Source organism: Tiliqua scincoides, chromosome 2, assembly GCF_035046505.1.
Source record: "Tiliqua scincoides isolate rTilSci1 chromosome 2, rTilSci1.hap2, whole genome shotgun sequence".
Classification (NCBI taxonomy): domain Eukaryota; kingdom Metazoa; phylum Chordata; class Lepidosauria; order Squamata; family Scincidae; genus Tiliqua; species Tiliqua scincoides.
This window is the reverse complement of record NC_089822.1, coordinates 135,452,735-135,476,241: the sequence shown is the minus strand read 5'-3', so window position 1 is coordinate 135,476,241 and position 23,507 is coordinate 135,452,735. Positions and strand designations below refer to the sequence as shown.

The following is a 23,507-nucleotide window of genomic DNA, read 5'->3' as shown; positions in this document are numbered from 1 at the left end:
ATAACCTGCAATACCTGTTTTCAGGGTGAAAGAGGGATGAGGAACGCTGGCAACCACCTGTCCCCCACCTGTTTGTGAGGGTATATTGACTGTCGCACTGGGGCTGCAAATTCAGGGGTCAGTTCAGCTGGGTGGACCCTCTGACAAGTGTGGGGGATTCAGCCAGGGCCTGATGTTACCAATCACTCATGTCACCTCTGGGAAGGAGTGTACACATCATAAGAAGAGGTCCCTCTATCAGCCTGCCTTCAGCTCTCTGGAAGAATAAAACCAATTGTCTGGCTCAGCCTAATGCATTTTGGGCCACATTTGTGGGTAAGGAAGGTATAATCTCCTTTATTTCCATCCGTGTTTGGGGCTGCACCCTCAATAGATACAAAGTTCTTCTGACTATGAGCCAATTGTGACCACAAACATATTATGCTCTGTCTGTTGATAAATACAAGGATGAGATTTCTTCCACTGATCAGCTTTATACACTCATTTGGTGAGCTTCCCTGCTGTTAGATAACCTAAATGAAGTTTTCCAGTGAAAACTCCATGCCCATTGCTGAAATGATGAGATCAGACCCTGCTTTGCCAAGAAATGCCATGTGACCATTTGCAAGGAGCAAAGATCAGAAACGGGACATACTTTTCAAGTGCTTCTTGACCTTGAAATTGTTTTTTGGGTTTGGAGCTGGCCATGGTAGTGGAGGTGCAGAGATAATGGTGGCAAGTGGGTGGGGGGGGGGCTGAAACAGGCAGTAGTACTCACCCAATGTATTGTTCACTCTTGTTGTATTTCTTAGCCAAGTACTTGGCTGAGGCTTTGCTAGGTATCTTGACCATGGAGAGCTCCTTGCCATAGCGGGTGACATTGCAAGGCATTTCACATATACAGTAATCGCTGTCCTTCTCCACCAAGAAGTCTGGGGTGGGATGGGATGGGTTGCAGTGGAGTGGGGGCAGAGACAGAAGTCAAATGAAGTGTGAGCAAAATAAAATACAACACCAACAAATCAAATGCTTTTGACTTGGGGGACAGATGCGAAAGGTTATTTACTTCTTGTGTTTATATTCTGCTCTTCCTTTAGTCCAGTGTTTGTCAACCAGTACCAGCAGTGGTACTTGAGGTGGTATCTGGTGGTACTTGCAGGACCTTTTAGGCATGGCTGCATGCTATGGTGTGGTGGGGGATAGGATCAGGCTCTTACAACAGAGGCTCCAGGTTTGTTTGTCCTCTTTCCCTTGGCTATTCAGTTAATTGATTGGCTGTAGATGCATGCCAGACAAAAGAAAGTACTTTGTCATACAACCATAATTGAGTTATAGTTGTTGTGATGGCGGCCAGCTTTGAGATGATGTTCTAAAAAAAAAAAATTAGATAAATTCATGGAGGAGAGATCTATTAGCCATGATAGCTAAATGGAAGCTTCATGTTCTCTAAGGTAGCGTACTTTGAATTATCAGGTGCTCAAAGGAAAATTACAGAAAATGGCCATAATGATCCATTTTGCTTGTGAGCTTTGAGAGCCCTTATTGGGGAGAAAAAAATGCTGAGCAGCTTGGACTGTTGGGTGATTCAGTGATATCATGGTTGTGCTTGGAGGCAGGATAGCTCTGACAGTGGGGCTGAGGGTGGCTCTCTCCATTAAACCCTACTTGTGAGCATCCTGGAGGCATCAACTGGTACATGTTGAAGACAGGGTGCTGAACTAGTTGGACCTGTGGCCTAATCCAGCAAAGCATCTAAGTGGTGCTTACCAAGCGCAGGGTCTGCACACTCCTTGTATTGCTCAGGGGTGCAATAGGGGGCATCACCTGCAGAGAAGCAGAACAGTACACGATGAACCACGTCTCAGGACTATGTTGGGAGAATATATTCTGGCTTTCTGCATCCATAGGCAGTGCAATTTACTTCGGGGGACCTGTGCAAGAATCTAAATGCCCCTCCTCGCCACACCTGTTTCATATGTACAGTCATGAACACAGACTTGATTCCCTTTTCCACACTGTAGAAGGGGGGAAAAATCCACCCTGCATCAACTCTGCTTTTGTGACAAAAGGCTGGTTAAATTGTACTTCTGTTCTACTCGCTGTCTCATCTGCAATGAGGCTGTGCTGAATCCCTTGCTTGGCCTGCCTCCATTGCCAGGACAGCCAATCATACATTTTTAAAGACTGGAACGTCCTCAGCTGAAATGCAAGGATGGTTAACCTCGTTCTGTCTTTTTTGGGACAAAAGATGGATATGCCCCCTAAAGTTCTCCAGCGGTGTTTCTATATCAAAGTGTCTACACAAAGTTAGGAAAACACATGTCGGAGTCTCTGCTGGTGCTATAAAAGAACATCCCTGGGCTTGCCTCCTCAGCCTTGTCTGAACGAGCACTAGCATTGTGAGGCTGTGGCCGAGGGGGCTGCTGGCCTCGGGTGCCACAATGGGGGTTGACAAGCTGTCTCCCAGCCCCTCTGCGCCCCCCAATATGGCGGCCATGGTGCAGCAAGCACCCGCTGCAGGTGTGCAGCTTCCAAAAGCCGCACAGCCTGAAGCTGAGCTCCCGGGTGGCGCGGCAGTACCCGCCCTCCCTTGCTCCAATTAGCTGGAGGTGGAGCCCGAACCCAGGGAAGGATGTCCTGCGGGCAGGTCAGGAGAAAGGATGAGGCTGGGCGGGCAAGGGATGTTTGCGAACCTTCCAGCGCTGCCTCCAGCTCAGCGACGCAGGGGCTTGGATGGAGCTGAGTGGGGGGGGCACTGTCCTCCTCCTCCACTTCCTCCTCTTGTGTCCACCCAGCGGCAGTGCCAGTTCTTCTGGCAGTGGTACACCCATGAAGGAGAGCAGTAGGGGGAGCTGAGTGGTGCAGGGAGGGGGTGGCTTTCTGGGTCTCAGAAGCAGTAAGGGAAGGTGGGTGGGCAAGTGAGGCTGCAATCCTACCCTCACTTTCCTGGGAGCAAGCCCCTTTGACTATTATCGGGCTTACTTCTGAATAGACATACATAGGCTTGGGCACCGAGCCAGCCAGCCAGCCAACCAGTGGTGGCCCTGATCCTGGGTTAGGAGGGTGCCAGCCAGCCAGACATCAAGTATGGAAGGGTGTGGGATGTCCCCTTGCAGTCACTGGCATTAAAAAAGAAAACACTTGTATTTTGCCCAGGAATGCCTCCCACTCCCCTGTCAGTCACCAAAACTTTCCACTTTCCTTTCCGCTCTCCAAATGAAATGCTTCTAATTTTATCACAGTCAGAGGGGGTCATAAAGTTGTTTCCGTGCAATTAGCAAAGGGGGGGGAGGAGAGAGACTAGCACTCACTCTACTTGGCCAAGAGCAGAAAAAAGATACTGTTTTTAAAGTGTTTTAATAACCTTGTTTGACTGAAGAGGAGAGGCTGGAGATTCCAGCTAAACAAGTGGGAAAAAATAGTCTGTATTTCTAAAATGATGAATCTTGCTGTTTTCCCCACCAAATGCTGGAGGAATTTAATTAAATTAATAAAGGGCTCAATCCTAGCCAAGGAGAGTGGGGGAAATGACTAATTGGATTAGGATCTGCAGGGATGTGTGTGTGTAAAATGTTGGTCACACTGGTTGTTCACAAAGTCCATTTGGTAAAACAATTCTGTTGGTATGCTTACAAAGTTTAAAACGTGAGTCCTGCTGGACCAGACAAAATCTACCTACTCTAGCATCCTGTCTCCAACACTGAACAGCTGCTGATAGTTTATAATTATATATTGCTGTATATTAATAATATATTTTTAAGATTGGAATTGCAATCCTAACCCACTTTCCAGCACTGGCATAGCGGTGCCAGTGGGGCATGTGCTGCATCCTATAGATGGATGGCACTCACAGAGTCCTCCTCAAGGTAAGGCAATGTTTGTTCCCTTACCTTGGAGTTGCATTGCCCTTATGTCAGTGCTGGAAAGTGGGTTAGGATTGTGGCCTGTGACTGAGAAGATATCAAAAAGACTCTGCCCTGGAACCTGGCTCTGAGCTTGTTGTTGACCCCATCATCTGCTTCTGGCCCTTTGGAACCCAATCTGCCTGCTCTGCAAGGTGACCACTGACTTGTTCTCCCACACAGGTTGCCTCTGACTATGCTGGACCCTGACAATAGGATTCCTAATCCCTGTGAGAAAGTGCCCCCTGCAGGAAGAAAAATAATATGCCAGAGCCCTTCTTGATATGCTAGCTTCCTACATGCAGGGAAGGGTCTTTTTCTTCTTCTCACTACAAACCATGGCTTTCCCACCTGGAGTCAGCAATAGTACACTCCAGGAAGAGCTTTGCCATTTGATTCTGCCCCAACCCTTGGCTGGAGGGTAAACTGAGCATTGTAGTTTTTTTGTTTTGTTTTTTTAAATGTTGCACAGGCAATGCAGTAATTTAAAAATATGCACTTAGTGAAAATACAATCTTTAGACAGGGATTTGTTCTTTCTTCCTAGTTCCATTCAGAGTTTACAGGACCCTTGTAGGGGAGAAAACAGAGAAGGAAAAATCAAAGCAGCCGATATGAAGTTTGATTTAGATCTCTGCAGCTATTTCGGCTTGCCCTTCCTTGGCTGCTGTTCACTCGGGATCTTGGTTCAAGAACATTCTTCCATAGCATGGATACAAAATGACAGGATAGGTTTGTTTTAGAAAAATGGTTTCACCTCTCCTCTGCATGCATCTATGCTATCACTCTGCCAGCCCTCTTCTCGCCCAAAGATGCAATTGACTGGAATTATTAATTCATTGCCTCATTTTTATTATGATAATTGCGTCCCTTGACAAGGTTTTCTGTTCAACTGGAAAGACTGAGTACAGACCAACGTGGGTTGGTTAAGAGAGCAGTGGGATCTGTTAATTCAGGCACAAGAAATAAGGAATGGGAGTGTCTGGAATTAGGGAGCAGCTATAATAGTTATAACTATGGATGAAGGGAAAGAATGGGGGACTTTTCATTGACTCTTTCAGCAGTATTGAAAACTTTTGGTGGTTTTTTGGTGATTGCTTTGAAAAGAGATGGAAGTATTCATCTAGTTAGGAAGCATGCTCTTTATTTTAAATTGGTTTCATTTGGCCTCTGTGCTGCTAATATATAACCAGATTTGATTGGCTATGTAGTGCCACCCTTTCATCCAGTCCATATGCATTTTTCAATTGACTGGGACTGCCCAGGATGCACTGCCCTCCTTGCAGCTGGCTTCTTTTGTGCCCAGTGATATCAGTCTGTTCCCAAAACTGATTGTCAAATTATCCAATTAAGGATGTTATCTCTGATTGGCTGGAATCACCCAAGTGAGGAAGAAGATGCAGACGTGAGAAGAGGGGAAAAAAATACTGTAAAAGAAACAACAGTGAGGCAAAACAATTGTAGCAAAAAGTTTGGGGTTGCAAGCATTGCTTTTCAACCTGACAACTGAGTGAAATAATATTTGGTATCATTCTATAATGGTGTGTTGAAATTCTTTATAAAGTAGACCAGTATTTCACAAAGAATTGGTTTATATTTAATAAATAAATAATCTTAATTATATAAGAGCGCAATCCTAAGCGCTTGTAGGGCCAGCATCGATCAATGCATGTGCTTTTAATTTGCCATGTCCTACATTTTTCTTGGATGTCCTACATTTTGGGGTGCTTTGTCCTCTTTTGTGATTATGACATCTGTTCACCCTGGGTGCAAGGCAGCCGCACCAATTCACTGCCTCCCCCAACCTGCTGCTTGAAGCAGCTGGTTCACTTGGCCTCATGGGCTGGCCGGCCCTGAGACTAGGGAGCTTCCTCATAAGAAAATGTGCTTCTAATGAGGAAGGAGAGAAATCCAGATCCTGAAAAGAAGATTGGATTGAATAGTAGGATTTAGAAAGAGTCATTTTTAACCTCTCTTATTGTGCAGTTGCTGGGGCACCTTGTTTCTGTCCTGCTACCCAGTTCTGCCCTCCCTCCCTCTCTCCCTCCACCTTACCAGGCATGTGGACCATGCGGCAGTTGCAGTTCTCTACCAGGTAGCGGGTCTCGCAGTCTATACGACAGGCTGTGATGCTGTAGGTATCATAGAACTCGGACTCCATTGTCACTGACTTGCAGTCCCCCCAGGGTGGGGGTAGGTAGATGAGCTGCGTGATAGTGGGAGAAGAGGGAATGACAACAGCACAAGCTCCCCACTCCTACCTAGAGACGAAGAAGGGCTCTGTTTGGCCCATATTCTTTACTGGGGGAAAATAGTCTGCCACAGGCATTGCTCCTCTGAGCAGGGAGACTGACCCTGCTAACTTGACTCCATTACATAATTGCAATATACCCAAAGAGAAAGCTGGGTCAGGCTTAACATAGGAACCATGCGAATTGGGGAGATTCAGAGCATGCTGGATGCTGACTATTATGACACGTAAACATTCTTGCTGTCAGAAGACACATTGTCCCTTACAGCCAAATTGAATGTTAGAAAAAGGCATGTGGTTCAACTTTACTAGAGCTATCACTCTGGGATACAAATAGGAGATTTCTTAATGCTCCCTTATGGCTCACAAGCTCTCTGTGAGTAGAATGTGAGTTTTTGTGTTAATTCTGAAATATTGTTAGGGAGCGAGTAAATACATGCCAGAGAGAAGGGAGGCAGCTTAGCTTAGCTTAACATGTGTGTGCGCGCATACCTGGAGTTTTTAAGGGGGGAAGGCAATCAGGAACATAATACATGATCCACATTCTGAATTAATACACTCCCAGAAGGGCTGTACCATGTGCTTTTTAAACATTGGAATTGGAATGTTTGGCTTCTAGCAGATCCTAGAAGAGGTCTGTCTTTTCCTCATGGAGCATTCATAAACAGAAACACAATCTTTTATTCAGATTATTTTAATTATCCCCTCAGGCTTGTTCTGTTCATAGGAATGATTGTGAATCACAGCTCCACAACTGAGACAAGAAGTGAAAAGGGGGGAAAAAATCGATCCCACTCCCAACTCTATTCAGAAGGCTGGTTAAAATACAGAAAGGGCTATCTAACATTGTGTGTATTTGTGGTTGTCTAAAACATGGGTAGAAGAATCCATTACTAAAATCCATGTAGCACTAACCATTTGATTCCACTACTTACACCCAGAGCAAAAGACTTCTGGCCTTCAGTCCAACAGATCTCCTCTTCCAGATATTTCCCTTTCCATTGAAAACCATTGCCTTTAGAATTTAAGGCTGCAATCCTAACCACACTTTCCTCAGAGTAAATCCCATTGAACAAAATAGGATTCACTTCTGAGTAGACCTGGTTAGGATTGTGCCCTAAAGGCATTGCCTCTAAACTGTTGCCATAGAATGTCAATAAAGAGGCACCCCCCCCCCACCACCCAGCACACTGATTGGACCATAGAGATGCACTCTTTGTTCTGCTAGCACAAATATCAGAGACTGGTTCAAGGGGAGAAGGAACTCCGCATCTTACCCGCTGCTCCTGGCAGGATACAAAGGTCTGGAAGCCAGGTGCCACCCCAAATCCCAGCTGGTCAATGAAAGGTGGCTCATCTTGACTGTGGATTTGCACTTTAATCCCAGCTTCGAATGAGGTCTCATCTATGAGGTAGAGAGTAGAAAGAAAGGGTTGACCAAGGCAGGGGTCATGTTCATTTCCTCAAAACAGGAACTCTTCAGAGGGACCCTGCATTTCCACTAGCATAGAGCAGGGGTGTCCAAAGTTTTTGGCAGGAGGGCCACATCGTCTCTCTGACAGTGTCGGGGGCCGGGGAAAAAAAGAATTAATTTACATTTAAAATTTGAATAAATTTACATAAGTTTACATAAACAAATATATTAAATATGAACTTATATGAATGAATGAAGGTCTTGCAATAGCTCAAGGCCTATAAAAGGCCTTGCACAAAGCAAGGCTGGCCTTTCCTTTGCTGCCGCTACTGCATCACAGATATGAAACAGCAAGCAGTGGAGGGAGCCCTCATCACACAGCTCACGTGAGAGGTCAAACAGTTGCCCTCACGCTGAGAGCAGTTGTGCTGGGCCAGTGCGACTTCCAACAAATCTCCAGAGGGCCAGAGGCTCATTGGAGACTGGGGGCTCCCTGAGGGCCGCATTGAGAGGGCCTCAAGTGGCCCCAGGGCCAGGGTTTGGGCATCCCTGGCATAGAGTGAAACATACATGGGACTTCAGGTAGGGGGACAAAGAGGGCAGATTCTCCCCTGCCTAAGGCCACCCACTACAATAAAAGGTGAGAATAAAGTGACAGAGTTCTGGACACCTGCAGGTAGGTAATGCCAGTTCTAAATGCTCCCCTATGTTAAAGGACTCCTGCAAATAAAAAGCTAGCAGAGGAGAAATCAGTGGGAGATAACTTTTCATTCTGATGTGCTACTTTTCCACTGGCAGGGACTTTCTAACACAGGAGAGCATTCCGCAGTGGTATCACCCTCCTGCAGTCTGACTAGGCTTACTTCTCTCACAGTCCAATTCTTTGATGACTGCACGACAGCAGCGGAGCCCGACCTACAGCATTGCAAAATGCAGCGTTGAACAGAACATGACCGGGTTGCTGCTGGAAACAGCTAGCAGTGCCAGCCATATGACAGCAGCCTCCATGGAGCCCTTGGCCCTGGTAAGTCAGGGGCAGGGGTGGGCTATTGGGGGGAGGGGATGGGAGGATTGGGGCGGTTTCTTGGTGGAGAAAGAAACCTGGGGCAGGGAAGAGGCAGGAAGGGGTGGATTCAGTGACAATGGCACAAGCCAGATCATATCCCCTCTGTTTTAAACCTCTCTGCCCCTTTTATCTTCTCAGACATTGGCCATCAAAATTGGTGGCACGTGTCCAATGAGACCCATTGGAGATTGGGCAGCCTCCCAGAAGGTAAGTATGGAATAATTTTACTTAGCTCCCACAGGCTGTTGGATCACCCTCTCCCCCATGCACCTTTTTGGCATGGCTGCATCATCGCTGATGACGGGGGATAGCATTGGGGCTTCGCATACAGTGAGCGCAGCCTGCCTGTCTCAGTTGGCTATGACCACAATGAAATTTCTCACTGAACATTGAACATCCACAACTAGAAACCACACATCTTGGATTAGGAAAAGGTTTGCACAGGTCAGAAGACCAGATCTCCAGACAGGTTTTTACCTCAGTGCTGCACAGTTTAGAAATTAAGCACCAGCTAGGACCCCAAAAATGTTTCCTGTTGGGTCTCTTGGTGACCTTTGCATTGGGACCAAGACTTCATCTCTTTAAAATCTTGAAAACCTTTCCTGATTCTACCCCCAACAAAGAGCAAAGCTATTTGCCGATAAAAGACAGCTCCTTGCTTTGCAGTGGCAACAAGCTGGTTGCCATGGTAAGCAGTGGAGGACAGACATAGAGGAACTGAGTAAGGAAAAGTGATGGGGGAAGACAAAATGTGGGTGTGAGGAAGGTGGGAAGGTCTAGCAAAGTAAGGAAACAGGAAAGGCCTGACAGGTTGAGGAATGAACTTGGCAAGGGAAGAAGTTAGAGCATGGAGTGGTCAATAGGAGACCTGATTAATAGGTTTGGCATGGCAAAGAGTTGGTGCAGGATCATGCCTGGAGGAACTATCTGAAAAAGTGAGAGCAGAAGGCAGGGGATTTTCAGTCATGTGGCATGAAGAGGGATGTCGCACAGTGTGGAATCCAGGTAGGATCTGCAAAGCCAGGGATTAATTAGTCTTACCTGTTTCTCCCCAGACAGGAAGATACTCATCCTGCTGAATGTCCAGCATGATCTCCAAGCCATTCCCAGTTCCCCCCTTCATGGTGATGCGTGGTGGCTTTCCAGATTCACCAGAGTTGAATGTGTAGCACTTTCCATAGCGTGTGAACACCTGAAGAAGGGAAAAAAACAAACAAGGATTAGAAAGGAGCCAGAATCCCCCTGAGGAACCAGCCGCAGCCCCACTGGCTCTTGATAATTAAGATGACACTTGAGGCAAAGGGCACAGCAGGGGAGACTGTCATATCATACTCCATAGTAGGCACAAAAACAATCCCTCTTTTCGCCACTCAAGTTCAGCACCAGGGACAGCTCTCTTTGGAGTGACCCCATTTCCTTCAAAAGGTAGAGCAATGTTCTCAAACTGTGAGTCGGTACCCAATGGGTCCCCATTTATTTCAATATTATATTTTTAATGTATTAGACTTGATGCTCCCATGAGATGTGACTGCATTTGGGGAAATGTTACAGACATGTACTTTGAACAAGCTACTTACTATGTGTATTCTTTTAACAATAATGGTCAATGGGACTTACTCCAGGGTGTGTGGGGAGGACTGCAGCCTAGGATTGTGAAAAATTTTCCTGCTTGATGATGCCACTTCCGGTCATGACATAACTTCTGGTGGGTCCCGACAGTTCTAAAAAGTGGGTCCCGCTGCAAAATGTGTGAAAACCACTGCGGTAGGAACCTTCATATCATAGGAAGAAAATACCTGAATTGTCTGCTAGGAGTGCAGGGGAAAAATATGATGAGAACAAAGTGGAGCATTGCCGTTCTACTGCAATCTGCTTTGCAACCCAAGCCTCCAACTCTTTCAGGTTGTGCATTCTTCAAAGCACATGTAACCACAGCAGTGAACCTGAGTACCTTCAATGAAGAGAGTGCTTGGACAGGAAAAAAAAAATGGAGGCTATAGGTCTCAAGCTCCAGAGGTGAATATTCACTAGTTGCTTCCCTGGAGGAAGACAACCTTAGCTATGCTGGTATTTACCAGGTAATTAATCATTTGCAGATGCTCAGATAATTGTCCTTGCAGGCAATTCATATAACAAATAGGAAAGGGAATAAGATTTGGCAGCTGCTTCCCAAGGAAAGCTGACATGCTTTGGAGACACCAGCCAAGATTCTCCATCCCCACTCAGCCCTGCTCAGTAAACTTTGATGTAAGAATAAAACCGAAGCACAGACAGGGAGAGGCCTCATCCTGTGGTGGAAAGTGTTGAAGCGGCAACGACAGGCATGTATACTGGTCATAGCTTCACTGTTCCACATCTTGGCTCCTTTAACAGTGTGAGGCAGGTCTCTTGAAGAAGACAGATAATCTGCTACATAAGACTCCCTCTTTCCCTCTCTTCCAGTTTTTACTGCTGTACATGCTCTAGGAGTTGGAATGCTCACCCACTCCTCCCTTTCAAATTGGTACAACACTGGGACCTGCACGTTCCTATTTGCGCCCTAATTCAGCATGGTGGATGTATTTTATGGGAAGGCTCTTTGCCTTCCATAATTTGTAATGTGTGTAGTTGTACATTCATCAGCCACCAGAGACCTTGTGAGCTCAGCATCCTGCCTTCTGCTAGTATCAAAAATAATCCCTTACGAGTCACCTTTTAAAAAATGGGAGAAGAATGCACACAGAGGTCTCTATAAGGTGCACATATGTAACATGTAACTTTAGGTGCATGCTGAAAGGAAATTAGCATACCAGTTCCAATCAAAGAATCAAAATTGTCACAGTTATATTTCTTAATTTAGAATTTGCAGACTAAGCAGTGTGTACAATGTGTTCACTTTTATCACATTTACATTCCTATGAATATTGTGAATACTGTGGAAAATGAAAGATCGCAGATGGACTGCCACTCAAGGGAACTTCTGCATTGACCTTGAATAATGTCTGCTCAACTTGCTTAACTTGTCCAATCTTTTTGAATCTGTGAACCTCAATGGGAATTTTTGTGCTGAATGAATGAATTCTTTGGTGTCTGACCTGCAGTCTTCAGTATGCGGAAGTCAGTGAGCATATGCAATTCACACAGTATGAATTGCAAAGTTAATCAACGGATGAATTATGAATTCCCAAGTCTCCAAGTGCATGGGTTGTGAATTATTAAGAGTAATTCAAACTTCATCAAAGCACTCATGAACAGGAATTCAAATCTTTGTTAAGACAAATGACTGCCTGAATTTAGATCATGAATACAGAGAGCCCTATTTCTTTTTATCTGCCAAGTTAGTTGAACTGAGATGAGTCACAGGGCAGGAAACAAACTCAGAGTTCATCTTTGGCCTTCTTAGTGAGAGTGACAGATGGGAGCAAGGGCATAGTCTTGAGTCATGAAAGGTATACTGTACACTGACAGGCCACCTTGAGAGAAAGACACAGGGACCTTCATTCAGCCTGTAGAAAGTTTCCATACCTTCAGTGTTTACATGGGAGGCAGTGACTTTGTACATTTCTCATGTCTAAAAATCACTCATCATTATACAGAAAGTTCCACTTTCAGGTACCCCTACTTTCAGCAAGGCTAGTGAAGAATTAAGGTTGTGGAATGAGTTTCTACTGTGCTCTTCTTCTTCCTCTCTCTCCAACACTGTCCTGTTCTGAGGCAGACAGGCACAAGTGCCCCCACCCAAAAAGCCACATCTCTCCCCTTCATCTGAAGTGCTTCTCTATCCTTAAATACAAAAAATTGGCCATTAGGAAAAAAAAAAAAACTCCGAACCCCAAATCTGGTAATACCTTTATTAGGAGCTGAATGTTCGGTGAGGCAAAGTGGGGTGGTGGACGGACATGGTTTCATACCCCCAAAGTCTGCAGCTTATAACCATCAAGTGCCCCCCTGCACTCCATTTAAAGGTTGTTGTTCTCTGGAGAACTGTCAGACTTCTAAAGTTTTTATTTAGCCTTTGAGATTATCAACATATTGTTATCATTATAAGCCTCCCTTGAGGCCCTTTTACAGCAGCCTATGAAAGATTAAATAAATATGTACACGTCACCTGCAACAGTGTGAAAAAAGCCCTGTGGTCCATATCCTTGCTGCAAAAATGGATTTTGTTGGAAAAGCAGAGGCAGATATATTGAATCCTTTCCAACTCACCACTCAATTAGCATAGTTCACGAGCCCCCTGTCACGGAACTGGACTATAGCAATATTACTCAAGCTGTAGTCACCTTGCTTAAGTTAAGCAGGAGTAGCTCTGGTTAGTGCCTGGACTGGTGACCATTTGAGAACCCCAAATATGTCACCTTGAACTCCACTATGGAAGAAAAGCAGGATATAAATTCAGTGAAAAAAATTGCAGAAAAGGGGTTGGTTTATTTCAATAACATTTGTTACGGTTACTTACTAAGTATCTCACAATAACCAGACAATCACATGTCGTCAGGTACTGGAGGGGGGATGGTAGTGAAGGAAAGTGTAACCTTCTTTCTCTTGCTCTGTACATCTTACAGGGGCAGCTTTGGGTGAGAGGATTTGGGGGGAAGGCTTCAGTGGAAACATGCCAGAGCAGAATTAATTATGCAAAACAGACATCCATATCGGACCCAGATTTGCATTCCAAGACCTTATACAGGCCCCCAAGTTAAGCTTGTTTAAACCTGGAATTCGGCTGATTTGGGGTACAGAATTTCAATGACTGTACTTAAACACGGAGTACATAACACTGCAGCAACAGTCTTGTCTACTTTATTGGACAAAGGTATGCAAAGTCACATCCATGCTTCCCAACCCTTAGATTTTAAGAAGCATCCTAAATTAGAGTTCATCTTGAAGGATCTCCCAGAGAAAGGCAGGCAAACACATTTTCTCCCAGTCTATACTCTCTTGCCCTACACTCAGCCTTTGTTATTGAGAGTGTAGAAGTTATCCTGAAATTTTTCCATTTCAGTAAAACACACACCCTAATGCAGAATTGATCCAATCAAATTCTAGGCACACTTAGCTGAGAATAAGCCCCACTGAATACAATGGGACTTATTTCTGAGTAAACACTGAAAGGATACCACTATAAAGCACTTAAACTTTATCGGATTTCAATGGAAGTGTTAAACATCATGTGTTTTTTTTAACTCTGTTCCACTGAAACCAATAGAACTTAAATGTGCTTAAATTTCTCTGGATTGTACCTCAAAGGGCGCAATCCAAACCTGCACTGGAGCAGGCAAGCCAGGAGGCTTGCACTGCATCCAACGCAGGTTTGTTGGGTGCAGCGGCTCAGCCATGGGCAAGGGGAAGCTCTTCCCCTTACCCCTGGGTCAGGCCTGCTCGCCCCAATCTGTCTCCTCAGACCTGTGCCACCTCTGGAGGTGGCGCAAGTCTGAGGAGAGCGGAGCAGCTGGAAGCTGCTCCATTCTCTACAGGGACGGGTGTTGAGATCCGGCATAACCGCCGGGTCCTAGCCCCGTCCCCAGCACCCTGCGCGCCCGCCCCTGGGGCCGCCCATCACCCGCACTCCCCTGCCCAGAAACGCCCCCTCCATGCCTACCTTTGCCGCTTGTGTTGGCGTGAGTGCGGGAGCCACTGTGGAGGCTTCTGCCTGCCTTCGCGTGTCGGCACATATAAATGCGCCGACGCGGCTCCTACCCATGGAGGCACAAACGTGCTTTACAGCACGTTTGCGACCCTCCATGGCCTCCTATGCCAGCATAACTGCCAGTTAGGATTGTACCCCAAGTTTCTAGTCCTCAGACCTGCAAAGATAGGGTTGTAAACATCAAACTTGATAGTAGTACATTCAAATGTATTTTATCTCCTTTTTTTTTTTTAAAAAAAAATACAAACTGTGAAGGTGGGCAATACAGACTGAAAGTATAGTATGTGGACGAAGGAGAGCTTTAACTCATTCATTGCTTCTGCCATGGTCTCAGCCCAGATCAGGCCACTTGTGGCTATTTCTCCTGAGAGGAAAGCTCCCCCAGACACTAGCACAGTAGAGGAGAGGAGTTAAAGCCCCACTTCCCCACCTGAACTTGTGCTCTCGTTCAGGTCCCACATGGCACCTATTTCATGCAGAAAGTTGAGCACGTCAGCTCTGCCTACATGCTCACTGTCACATGCATTTGGCCCTAAGATAAGTAAGGAGCTGAACACTACATCTGCAATGAACATGGCTCCCTGCACCTTCCGTGACCATGAGAGGAACAAGTTATATGCAAAATAAACAAATACATGGAAATGTGCTTAATTTGCATGTTTTATACAAATTACAGAAGTCAGCTTTTCCTGGGCATGGAATTTTCTTCTAGGGCAGCTAACAGAGGGGGTGGAAGCAAGAGGCAATCAGTAATGATTCATCTTGAAATGAAGATTATATTGCAAGATATCAAACTTCCCATTAAAAAGAAAAGAAAGAAAGCAATGCTTTGCTGAGAGTGGTGCCTTTGGGGGCTGATTCACATGTTCATCTCCATCACTCAGTGAAAGCAACGTCCAAAGATGACTTGCTTGTGTGAATGAGGCCATTGCACATTGAACACCACAGATAGGGGTTTGTAGGGGAGGGAAGTGCCTACTTCTTATCTCTTTCCAGCGAAAGGGATGCCTGCTGCAAGGAAGAGAATGTTCTAAAAGGAACAGAGAATCGTGTCACACCGTAAAGGTTTCACAGATGCAGTATGCCACAAGCTTTTGATGCCACAGTCAGTCTGTTAGCCTTTAAGGTGCCACATGGCTCTTTTTGTGCAACAGGCTTATACAGCAATCTAGATGGAATCTGAAGACTTTCCAACTGGTCCTGCACTTCCTAGAAAGGAGAGGATAGCTACAGGCTTCTGAAGGGGCTACTTCATCTGGTGACCACAATAATAATCTCCAGTAGAGATTAAATAGAGTTGCAGGCAAAGGTGACACTGGAGGCAGTGATGCCCAGGGCAATATCACTACATTTCAATGTCATGGCTGTATTGGAATTGCAGAAGATATTACCGAGGAGATAGGGTGTGGTGTCCACAGTGCCCCTTGCTCTGAGTAAATGCAGGATTAAAGCCCAGGTGGTAGCTGGAGGTGTGCTGCACAGCTGCAGCCACTAGAGCATAAGGAGATCCCTCAGGTATATAGGGAGCACCTGAGGCAGAAAGGGTTTGGTGGGTTTTGAAGGAGTGCAGGTTGGAGGTAGGAGAGGAGACTGACTGACTTGGTTTATGGAATTGGAAATCAGATTGTGGATTGTGACTGGATTTTGGTTTTGGACTTTGATTTGGATACCCTGATGGATTGGACTGACCTACCTGGAACCTGACTTTGGACTGTAACTTGGCTTATTGGCAACTCTGATTGATTGGACTGGTTTACAAGGCCCAGTGGATTGGGATTTGGCAAAACAATGGCATCACTTCCAGGATCTGCTTTCCTGGAGGAGGCACTGGATGCAGTGACCCCATGATTTGGCCACCCCTCCTTTCTCCTATGGAGGCTATTGTTGAGCCTCCAAGGGAGGAGGGATGGGGTGGCAGACTACAGGGCCACCTGAACAGGAGAAGGAGACACTGGCGGTGGCAGCAGTCCCATGATCCAGAGTCCCCCTTCATGTGGCACTTAGGACACATGCCCTACCTGCACATGCCTAGATATGCCTTTGGTTGCAGGCAACCCCAGAACAGGTTGTTGCAGTGCAGGTCTGAATATGAAACAGAAGGGGACATGTGAGGCTGCCATGCTGAGTGAGACCATTTGTCCTTCTAGCTCAGTCTTGTCTATGCAGGCTGGCAGAGGCTCTCCAGGTTCTCCGCAATGGGTCTTTCCCAGGCCGACATGCAGACTCGGGGGCTGAACTTTCCACATTCAAAGGTCTCCTACTGAGCTACATTCCTTCCTGTTAATTTAAATCAGGGGTATCCCTGACCATCTGGGACATTTAAGAGGTGTGGCTCCCTGCACCTGCTGTTATGAATACACATAAGTCACAGCTAGAACTGCAAGTGCGCAGCAGATCATGAACAGACACAAATTGCCTCCCACATGAGTGCCAATAACAGTTCTGTAGGAGAAGATCTGTTTTGGGAGAAAGTGCCGTGCCTCTTGCAGGAAGTAGCTGAACCAAGTGAACTGAAAGCCGGTGATTGCCCCAATGGTTAAACACGCTGACTGATCATTGGCATGTTTACTCATGCTTGCAGGTCACACTGAGTTCAGTGGGGCTTGCTGTCAAGGAAGGGCCACCCGAGACAGATTTCAGGTCTGGTTTATGAGAGGCCACTGTTTTTAATTTTACTGCTCATGCAGATGGGATTATGGAAGAGGAAGGGGGTGGAGGAAGGAAGGTGGGTGGTAGTATATTTAGACTAGAGTTCATAACAAAAATAACAGGTACAGTCATGCACCAGAGAGCTGCTGTAGTGTAGTGGCGAAGAGACTCTGGCATATATGAGAGTAAGTCTCAGCAAACTCAGTGGGGATTACTGCTGTGTAGATGTGCCTAGGTTTGCACTGCAGGTTTCAAATCGGGTAGTTTCTGGTTTGAATCTCACCTTGCCTTAGGCAAGACATTTCTTCTCAATCTGCCATATGGAGATGATAATCATGCTTATAAAGGGGGCCCCCATACCCATGGATCCTGTATCCACAGATTCAGTTATCTGTAGGTCGGGTGCCCCCCCCCGTGCATGCCCCTGTGCATGTTGGGGGTGGGTGGGTTCTGGAACGGAACCCCTGCAGATAAGGGGGCACACCTGTACACCTCAAAGGATCATTGCAAGGATTACAGTGTGAAGTGCTTGAACCATACTAGGGTGTTTGTCTTCCAATCAAATGCTTCCTGGTCCCTGGCATCCCTCGAGGTTCATGTCCCAGTTATTTGCATCCCACTGTAACTGGGCAACAAATGTTATATATGCTAAGCCTCTTAACCCAGCTCCAGCCCCAACCCTATCTTTGCATTTAAAAAATAAAAAAGTACATCTAATATAAATACACAGGAACAGAAATGTCTGGGACACCAAAAAGTCCTGGCACAAATGTCCAGGAACGCCAATGACTGGGGTGCATTTGGCTGGGATACAGCTGTCCAGGGTGTGATGGTCCTGTCACTGATTTGAATATGTGTCCTACGCTCATGCTATGTATTACTAAACCCTAACAATAAAAATTTTCTGTTAACAAATCCATCAGGAGTCATTACTGTGAATACCCTCATTGATTTGCAAACCATTTTACAGAGGGAGAAAATGGACCCATGGCACAAGATGGGGAATTCCAAAATTATGCAGGGGATGGACAGAGTGGATAGAGAGATGCTCTTTACACTCTCACATAACACCAGAACCAGGGGACATCCACTAAAATTGAGTGTTGGGCGGGTTAGGACAGACAAAAGAAAATATTTCTTTACTCAGCGTGTGGTCGGTCTGTGGAACTCCTTGCCACAGGATGTGGTGCTGGCGTCTGGCCTGGACACCTTTAAAAGGGGATTGGACAAGTTTCTGGAGGAAAAATCCATTACGGGTTACAAGCCATGATGTGTATGCGCGACCTCCTGATTTTAGAAATGGGCTATGTCAGAGTGCCAAATGCAAGGGAGGGCACCAGAATGAGGTCATCTGGTGTGCTCCTTGGGGCATTTGGTGGGCCGCTGTGAGATACAGGAAGCTGGACTAGATGGGCCTATGGCCTGATCCAGCAGGGCTGTTCTTATGTTCTTATATTGTGAAATTCCACATATCTCCCCAGTCCCACCCATCTCATTGTTATTGCCTCAATACTACTACCACAATAGAAGATTCAGAATCCCTTGTTAGGCCATGATGTCTGTGAGAATCCCTGATTCCCTGGATCTCAGTGAAAATACTCAAATGCTCTGTGCCAGCATCAAAGAGGAGTATTACCTGGAGAGCAGGTCACAGCATAGCTTAGAAGTTCTTTTTAGGGCACAATCCTAACCAGGTCTACTCAGATGTAAGTCCTATTTTCTTCAATGGGGCTTACTCTCAGGATAGTGTGGTTAGGATTGCAGCCTTAATAAGTGAGACTCATCAGTGAGATTTTGCTGGAGTTCAGGTTCTATTTTGGAGTCACCATCATATTAGACCAGCGATTTTCAATCTTTTTCATCTCATGGCACACTGACAAGGTGCTAAAATTTTCAGGGCACATCATCAGTTTTTGATAATTGACAAGGCACACCTGACTGCTGGTGGGGGGGGCTCACATCCCCTCCCAGTGGCTTTACTAATAAGTGACCCTGCCCCAAACTCCCATGGCACACCTGCAGCCCATTTGAGGCACACCAATGTGCCGCGGCACACTGGTTGAAAATAGCTGTGAGACTCATGAAATGCTGCCTAAAAGAATGACCCACATTCCAGACCACAACAACATCAAGAAAGATAATGGGGCACCCCTTGCTTCAGAACACTCTAGCACCTCACTAGTGGAACAGATGTCAAAGATCTTGAGTAACTCTTCTTTTGGTTTATCTTATTAACCCCTTCTGTTGGTGATATTCAGCACTGATGGGTGGTTCACCCACAATGCTATGATGGGTGCCAAGCCACCACTTAAGACCTGCAGGTATAGTCTTTTTCACTGCTCTCTACCACCATGGAATTAGCAACAGATAACACCTTGTGTATATTTACCATAACATTCCATACCTAGAGTTGCCAGTTTACAAGCCAGAGATTCCTCAAGTGCCTTTAAACCTGTCACTGAGTCATGATAGTAAGCAGCTACAGCCTTGCCCTGTCCTTTTCTCTCCTGAAATGGCTGTAGTAAGCAAGATTTCAAATGTACAGCACAGGAGTTGGGAAAGGAGAATCAATGAAAAGCTGGGGGAAAAGAGAAGAGGAAAGTAGTGGCTGCCTTGCCTCTTGATTCAATGGTAGGATACAAGGGCTGAATTTCCAGGTTGCATCCTAGCTACCCTACCTCTACAATACTTGCCCCCATTACCCCATTGTTGCCCCTTGCCGCCCTCCTGTTGCCCATGCTCAGGTATCCACCTCCTCAGTTCAGGTTGAAGGTATTCCGTTCCTGAAGAAGCCCAAAATTTTGCAGCCACTTGCATATATCCTAGCATAACATTGTTTGTTTCCAAGTTTCAAGCTTTTACAGAATTTGGAATTCTTGGCATGAACTCAGGGAAGGGGAGGAAGATAGGGAAGAAATGGGAAGCAAGAGGAGGCATCAGTGAAGAGGGCCATGGCAGAGGAACATGTGGTATGCTACAGTTCCACTGCCCTAACTTCTACAGAACCTCTATACTCACTAGACATCACAAGCTGCTAGTTGTAGGTTCACAGGTATTCGCATTCATGAGGGCTAGAAACTTGCTCAGAGCACAAAGTTCTACACTGCGTGGAAAGTTCTGTGTTTGCTTGCTCAGTGAAGCAACAGCCATAAAGACAATATACAACCACAAGTCTGTCTACTGTTATTGTGGCATTCCCTGGATACATTAATCTGACAAAATACAACAGCTCTACAGAAAAAAACAAACACATTTCTATTCACTTTTCAGGTTCCTGGCACTGACTCTCTGCCTGTTTGGCCGTGCACTTTCCAGGGACCAGGCCACATTCATTTCCTTAGTTATTTAAAATATTTCTATCACATTCCACATTCCCTTCCCTAATACTGAGAAACCATTAAAAAACACAAAGAGCCTGCTAGCCATTCAGCCACTGCAGCACATGACACTTAACTGTGGCACTCCTAGCCTGGCCTGAATGTGCACTCCCACTCCACTCCTCACCAGGCAGCAGTGCAGCTGCTGCTCCAAGTCCCCTTCCCCACCCAGACTCACAGTTGTGAAGTTGTGGGCACCGCAGCGCTCTCCCTGAAAGTGGCAGGAGAGCAGCATCTCCTCTAGTTGGTGGCCCAGCCTGTCCAGCAAGCGGCGGGTGGATTGTTCCTGTGGGGGCAGGGGAGGCAGGTAGTGGGAGAAGTTCAGCAGGTTCCCCAGCCACAGCCACCTCGGGTCCCGCAACAGGGCCCGCACAGCTGGCACGGGGTGCAAGTTCTTGTTGAGGAGTCCCAGCCAGTAGCCGACCAGGTGGAGGTCAGCACGACTCATGCGGCGCAGCAGGAACGGGTTGTTGTTGCAGAAGGTGACAGCCGGGAAGGTGAGGTTTCGGGCGTAGAGGAGGTGCAGCTTGGTGTGGACAGGCCAGGAGAGCAGATAGTGGATGCGGTTGGATGACCACGTGCACAGCAAACCCAAGGAGGTCAGGAAGGCTGCGAGCCAGAAGGCTCTGTGGATACAGGACAGGTGCCCTGAGAAGATCTGGCGGAGTCCATGGAACTTGGTGTGCTCCAGGAAGAGGAGAGACGGGTCCAGGACACGGCCAGTCCAGCCACCTTCCATGTTGGCAAGAGGAGAGAATGGGAACCTGCAAGAGGTGGAGGAGAGCTCCTTGCCACTAGTCCTGTTCTTCTGCTTATTGGCTCCTGGACTGCTTCCTCCTAAATCTCTTCCTCCACTGGGCCCCTCAGTGGCTTTCGCTGAGACTTCAGAGAGCAGCCAGTTCAGAGAGATGGAAATGCTCTGAGTGCTGCCTGCTGCCTCCCTGGTCAGCCACTCAAAGCATCAGCAGCATCTACTGGTTCCAAGGAGGCAGCATGTCTAGGGAACTGTCTGGCTCAGGCATCCAGAGCCACCTAGAGCATGCCAGAGCCCAGGGCAGGCAGGGAGAGGAGGAGGAGAGAAGGCAGCGAGGGGTAATGCAGGGAGATGGAAATGGGGGGGGGGGGAGAGCTGCTGACAGAGAGAGAAAAGCACCAAGATTAGAGTGGTGGAGGTTGGAACAATGCAGAGAGGGAGGGAAGGAGAGAAGCACTGAGAGAAAGACAGCACGAATGTAGAGGGGAGGAAATGGCGCCTGACAGACAGCAAGACAAGTCCAAGAGCAGTTGTGCCCCCCCTGCAGTCAGCTCAATTGACTGAAGAGCTTGTTCTGAGCAAGGAACAAATGCCCTTAAACCAACTCCGAGCTGCAGCATCCACTAACGCGCCCCCATGAGCAGCAGGCACGCCAGTTCCTTGTCATTGTGGCTCACGCTGATAAGCCCCCATGATGGGATCAGCTCACCGGCAAACACTCTCTTTTGCCTGACTTTTGCTTCTGCGGGAGACTAGTGCCTGTGCTGCTGCAGGCACAGCTCAGCCTTCTCCTCTTCAGTGGCCCCAAATCATAGATGTGCCTGATCAGCGTCTGATTGTTTGCAGATTCTGATTCAGTGAGTGTGCTGGGATAGAATACAGGTATACAATGTGCATGCTGGATACAACATCAGACACAGGTCTGGATTCGACAGAACGGGAAGCATTCTGTGGATTCGGTCCCCAGCCACGTGGAGACTTTTGCATCATCCCCCAGAACCCCCCTTCCACCTGTTCCCATCAGGGTCTATATGACTGACTGAGAGCATCTTCTCAAATGTATCTGATATTCACCACAACTGGGTCCCCAACAGGCATAGAAAGGCGTTCTCAGGCACTATCCACAATTGAGTCATCCTCTCCCTCTAGAGGAGGCTCACCAGAGCCTGAGCAACTTTAAAAACACCATTTGTTGAAATCTGGGGCACCTAGTGTACTCTCAGTTAGGAGAGTGGAATCACTGGCATGTACTTTTCCCAAGTATCATCTCTTTCAGAGAGAGACTGAGAGAGTTGATGTTTGCAGTTCACTGTTACCTCCTGTGAACCTTCCAACTTCAAGGGAAATCAAATTACGTGGGAGCTTCCCACTTATGAAGCCTGTGCCCATCTTTGAAGCATCCATGGAGCTCAAGCTGTGGCACTTGTTACAAGGAGGTGGGAGCAATGCCCATGGGATTTCCTGCCGCAGAAACAATGAGATCAGGTCTCTCTGCAATGTGGGATCATGAAGCTGAATGCAGCCCATTTGACCAGGCATGTTAGCCTATTGGATTCAGCACACTTCCTGCTTTTTCTGCACTGCAACCAGAGGGAGTCCTTGTGGACCACACTTTATGGCTTGGTGGGCCACACCCTCAGCAGGCCTGATGATTAGAATATTGGCAGTCACCGAAGGAGACACACTGTGCTGATTTCAGGGGCAGAGTGGGATGTGACAGATGGGAGGAAGACAGGCTGTGTGTACACTGGGGGTGGTGATGATGAATGCTGCCATTTCTCTGTGTGCAGATGACTATATTTATATATATACCGGAAGCAATGAAAAAAAGCATGGTCTACAGATCAGAGACATGGAGTCCTAGAATATGTTTCAGAATAACCCTCACATCAATTAATCTGGTGTGGCCCACATAAGGACGCATGGAGTGGTCCATCCAAGTTGAGTGGCAAGAAATGAAGAGCTCTGGAACTGCTGAGTGATCTAATTCCCCTGCCTTATCCACCAGTTATGAGTTTGTAGGATCAGGGTGCCACCGTAGTATGTCGCATGTATGTTTGTTCCTCTGAGCATGGGCACGCAAGATTTTGTAGCTGGGTGGAGTGGGGAGGAGGTTCATAGGTTCAAAAGTCTGCCCTCAAATATACTCAAGATTTAATGGAAAGAAGCACACACAGACTCTCCATCATGGGAGGTCTTTAAGCAAAGGCTGGATAGCCACCTGTCAGAGATGTTGTCATTGTGGACTGCCTGCATTGACTTGGTTGGACTTGATGATTTTGCAGGCCCCTCCCTATTCTACGATTCATTGATAAATTATGTAGGATTATATTGGCTCCCTAAGCAACAGGTGTTTGAGTTATGGATGGCTGTTTTGCCACTTTAACCCATTTTAGGTGCACACATTTGGTTCCTGTTGTGTATATGAAATGTTGGGCAGAAATGGCTTAACTGTAGGTACAGTATGTCCTTTGTGGTGGCTTCACTCAG

The 23,507-nt window shown here is 46.7% G+C and overlaps 1 protein-coding gene across 2 annotated transcripts in view; it reads right to left on the bottom strand.

The window, feature by feature from the left end:
• Positions 1 to 23,507, bottom strand: part of ASIC1 (acid sensing ion channel subunit 1) — a 176,098-nt gene that overhangs the window by 6,000 nt on the left and 146,591 nt on the right. For both annotated transcript variants that reach the window (XM_066615184.1, XM_066615183.1), the window contains 5 exons: positions 9,653 to 9,803; positions 7,409 to 7,536; positions 5,936 to 6,086; positions 1,747 to 1,803; positions 758 to 911 (listed from right to left, as the gene is read on the bottom strand). In XM_066615184.1, coding sequence (XP_066471281.1) covers positions 758 to 911; positions 1,747 to 1,803; positions 5,936 to 6,086; positions 7,409 to 7,536; positions 9,653 to 9,803 — 641 coding nt within the window. The remainder of the gene's footprint in view (positions 1 to 757; positions 912 to 1,746; positions 1,804 to 5,935; positions 6,087 to 7,408; positions 7,537 to 9,652; positions 9,804 to 23,507) is intronic.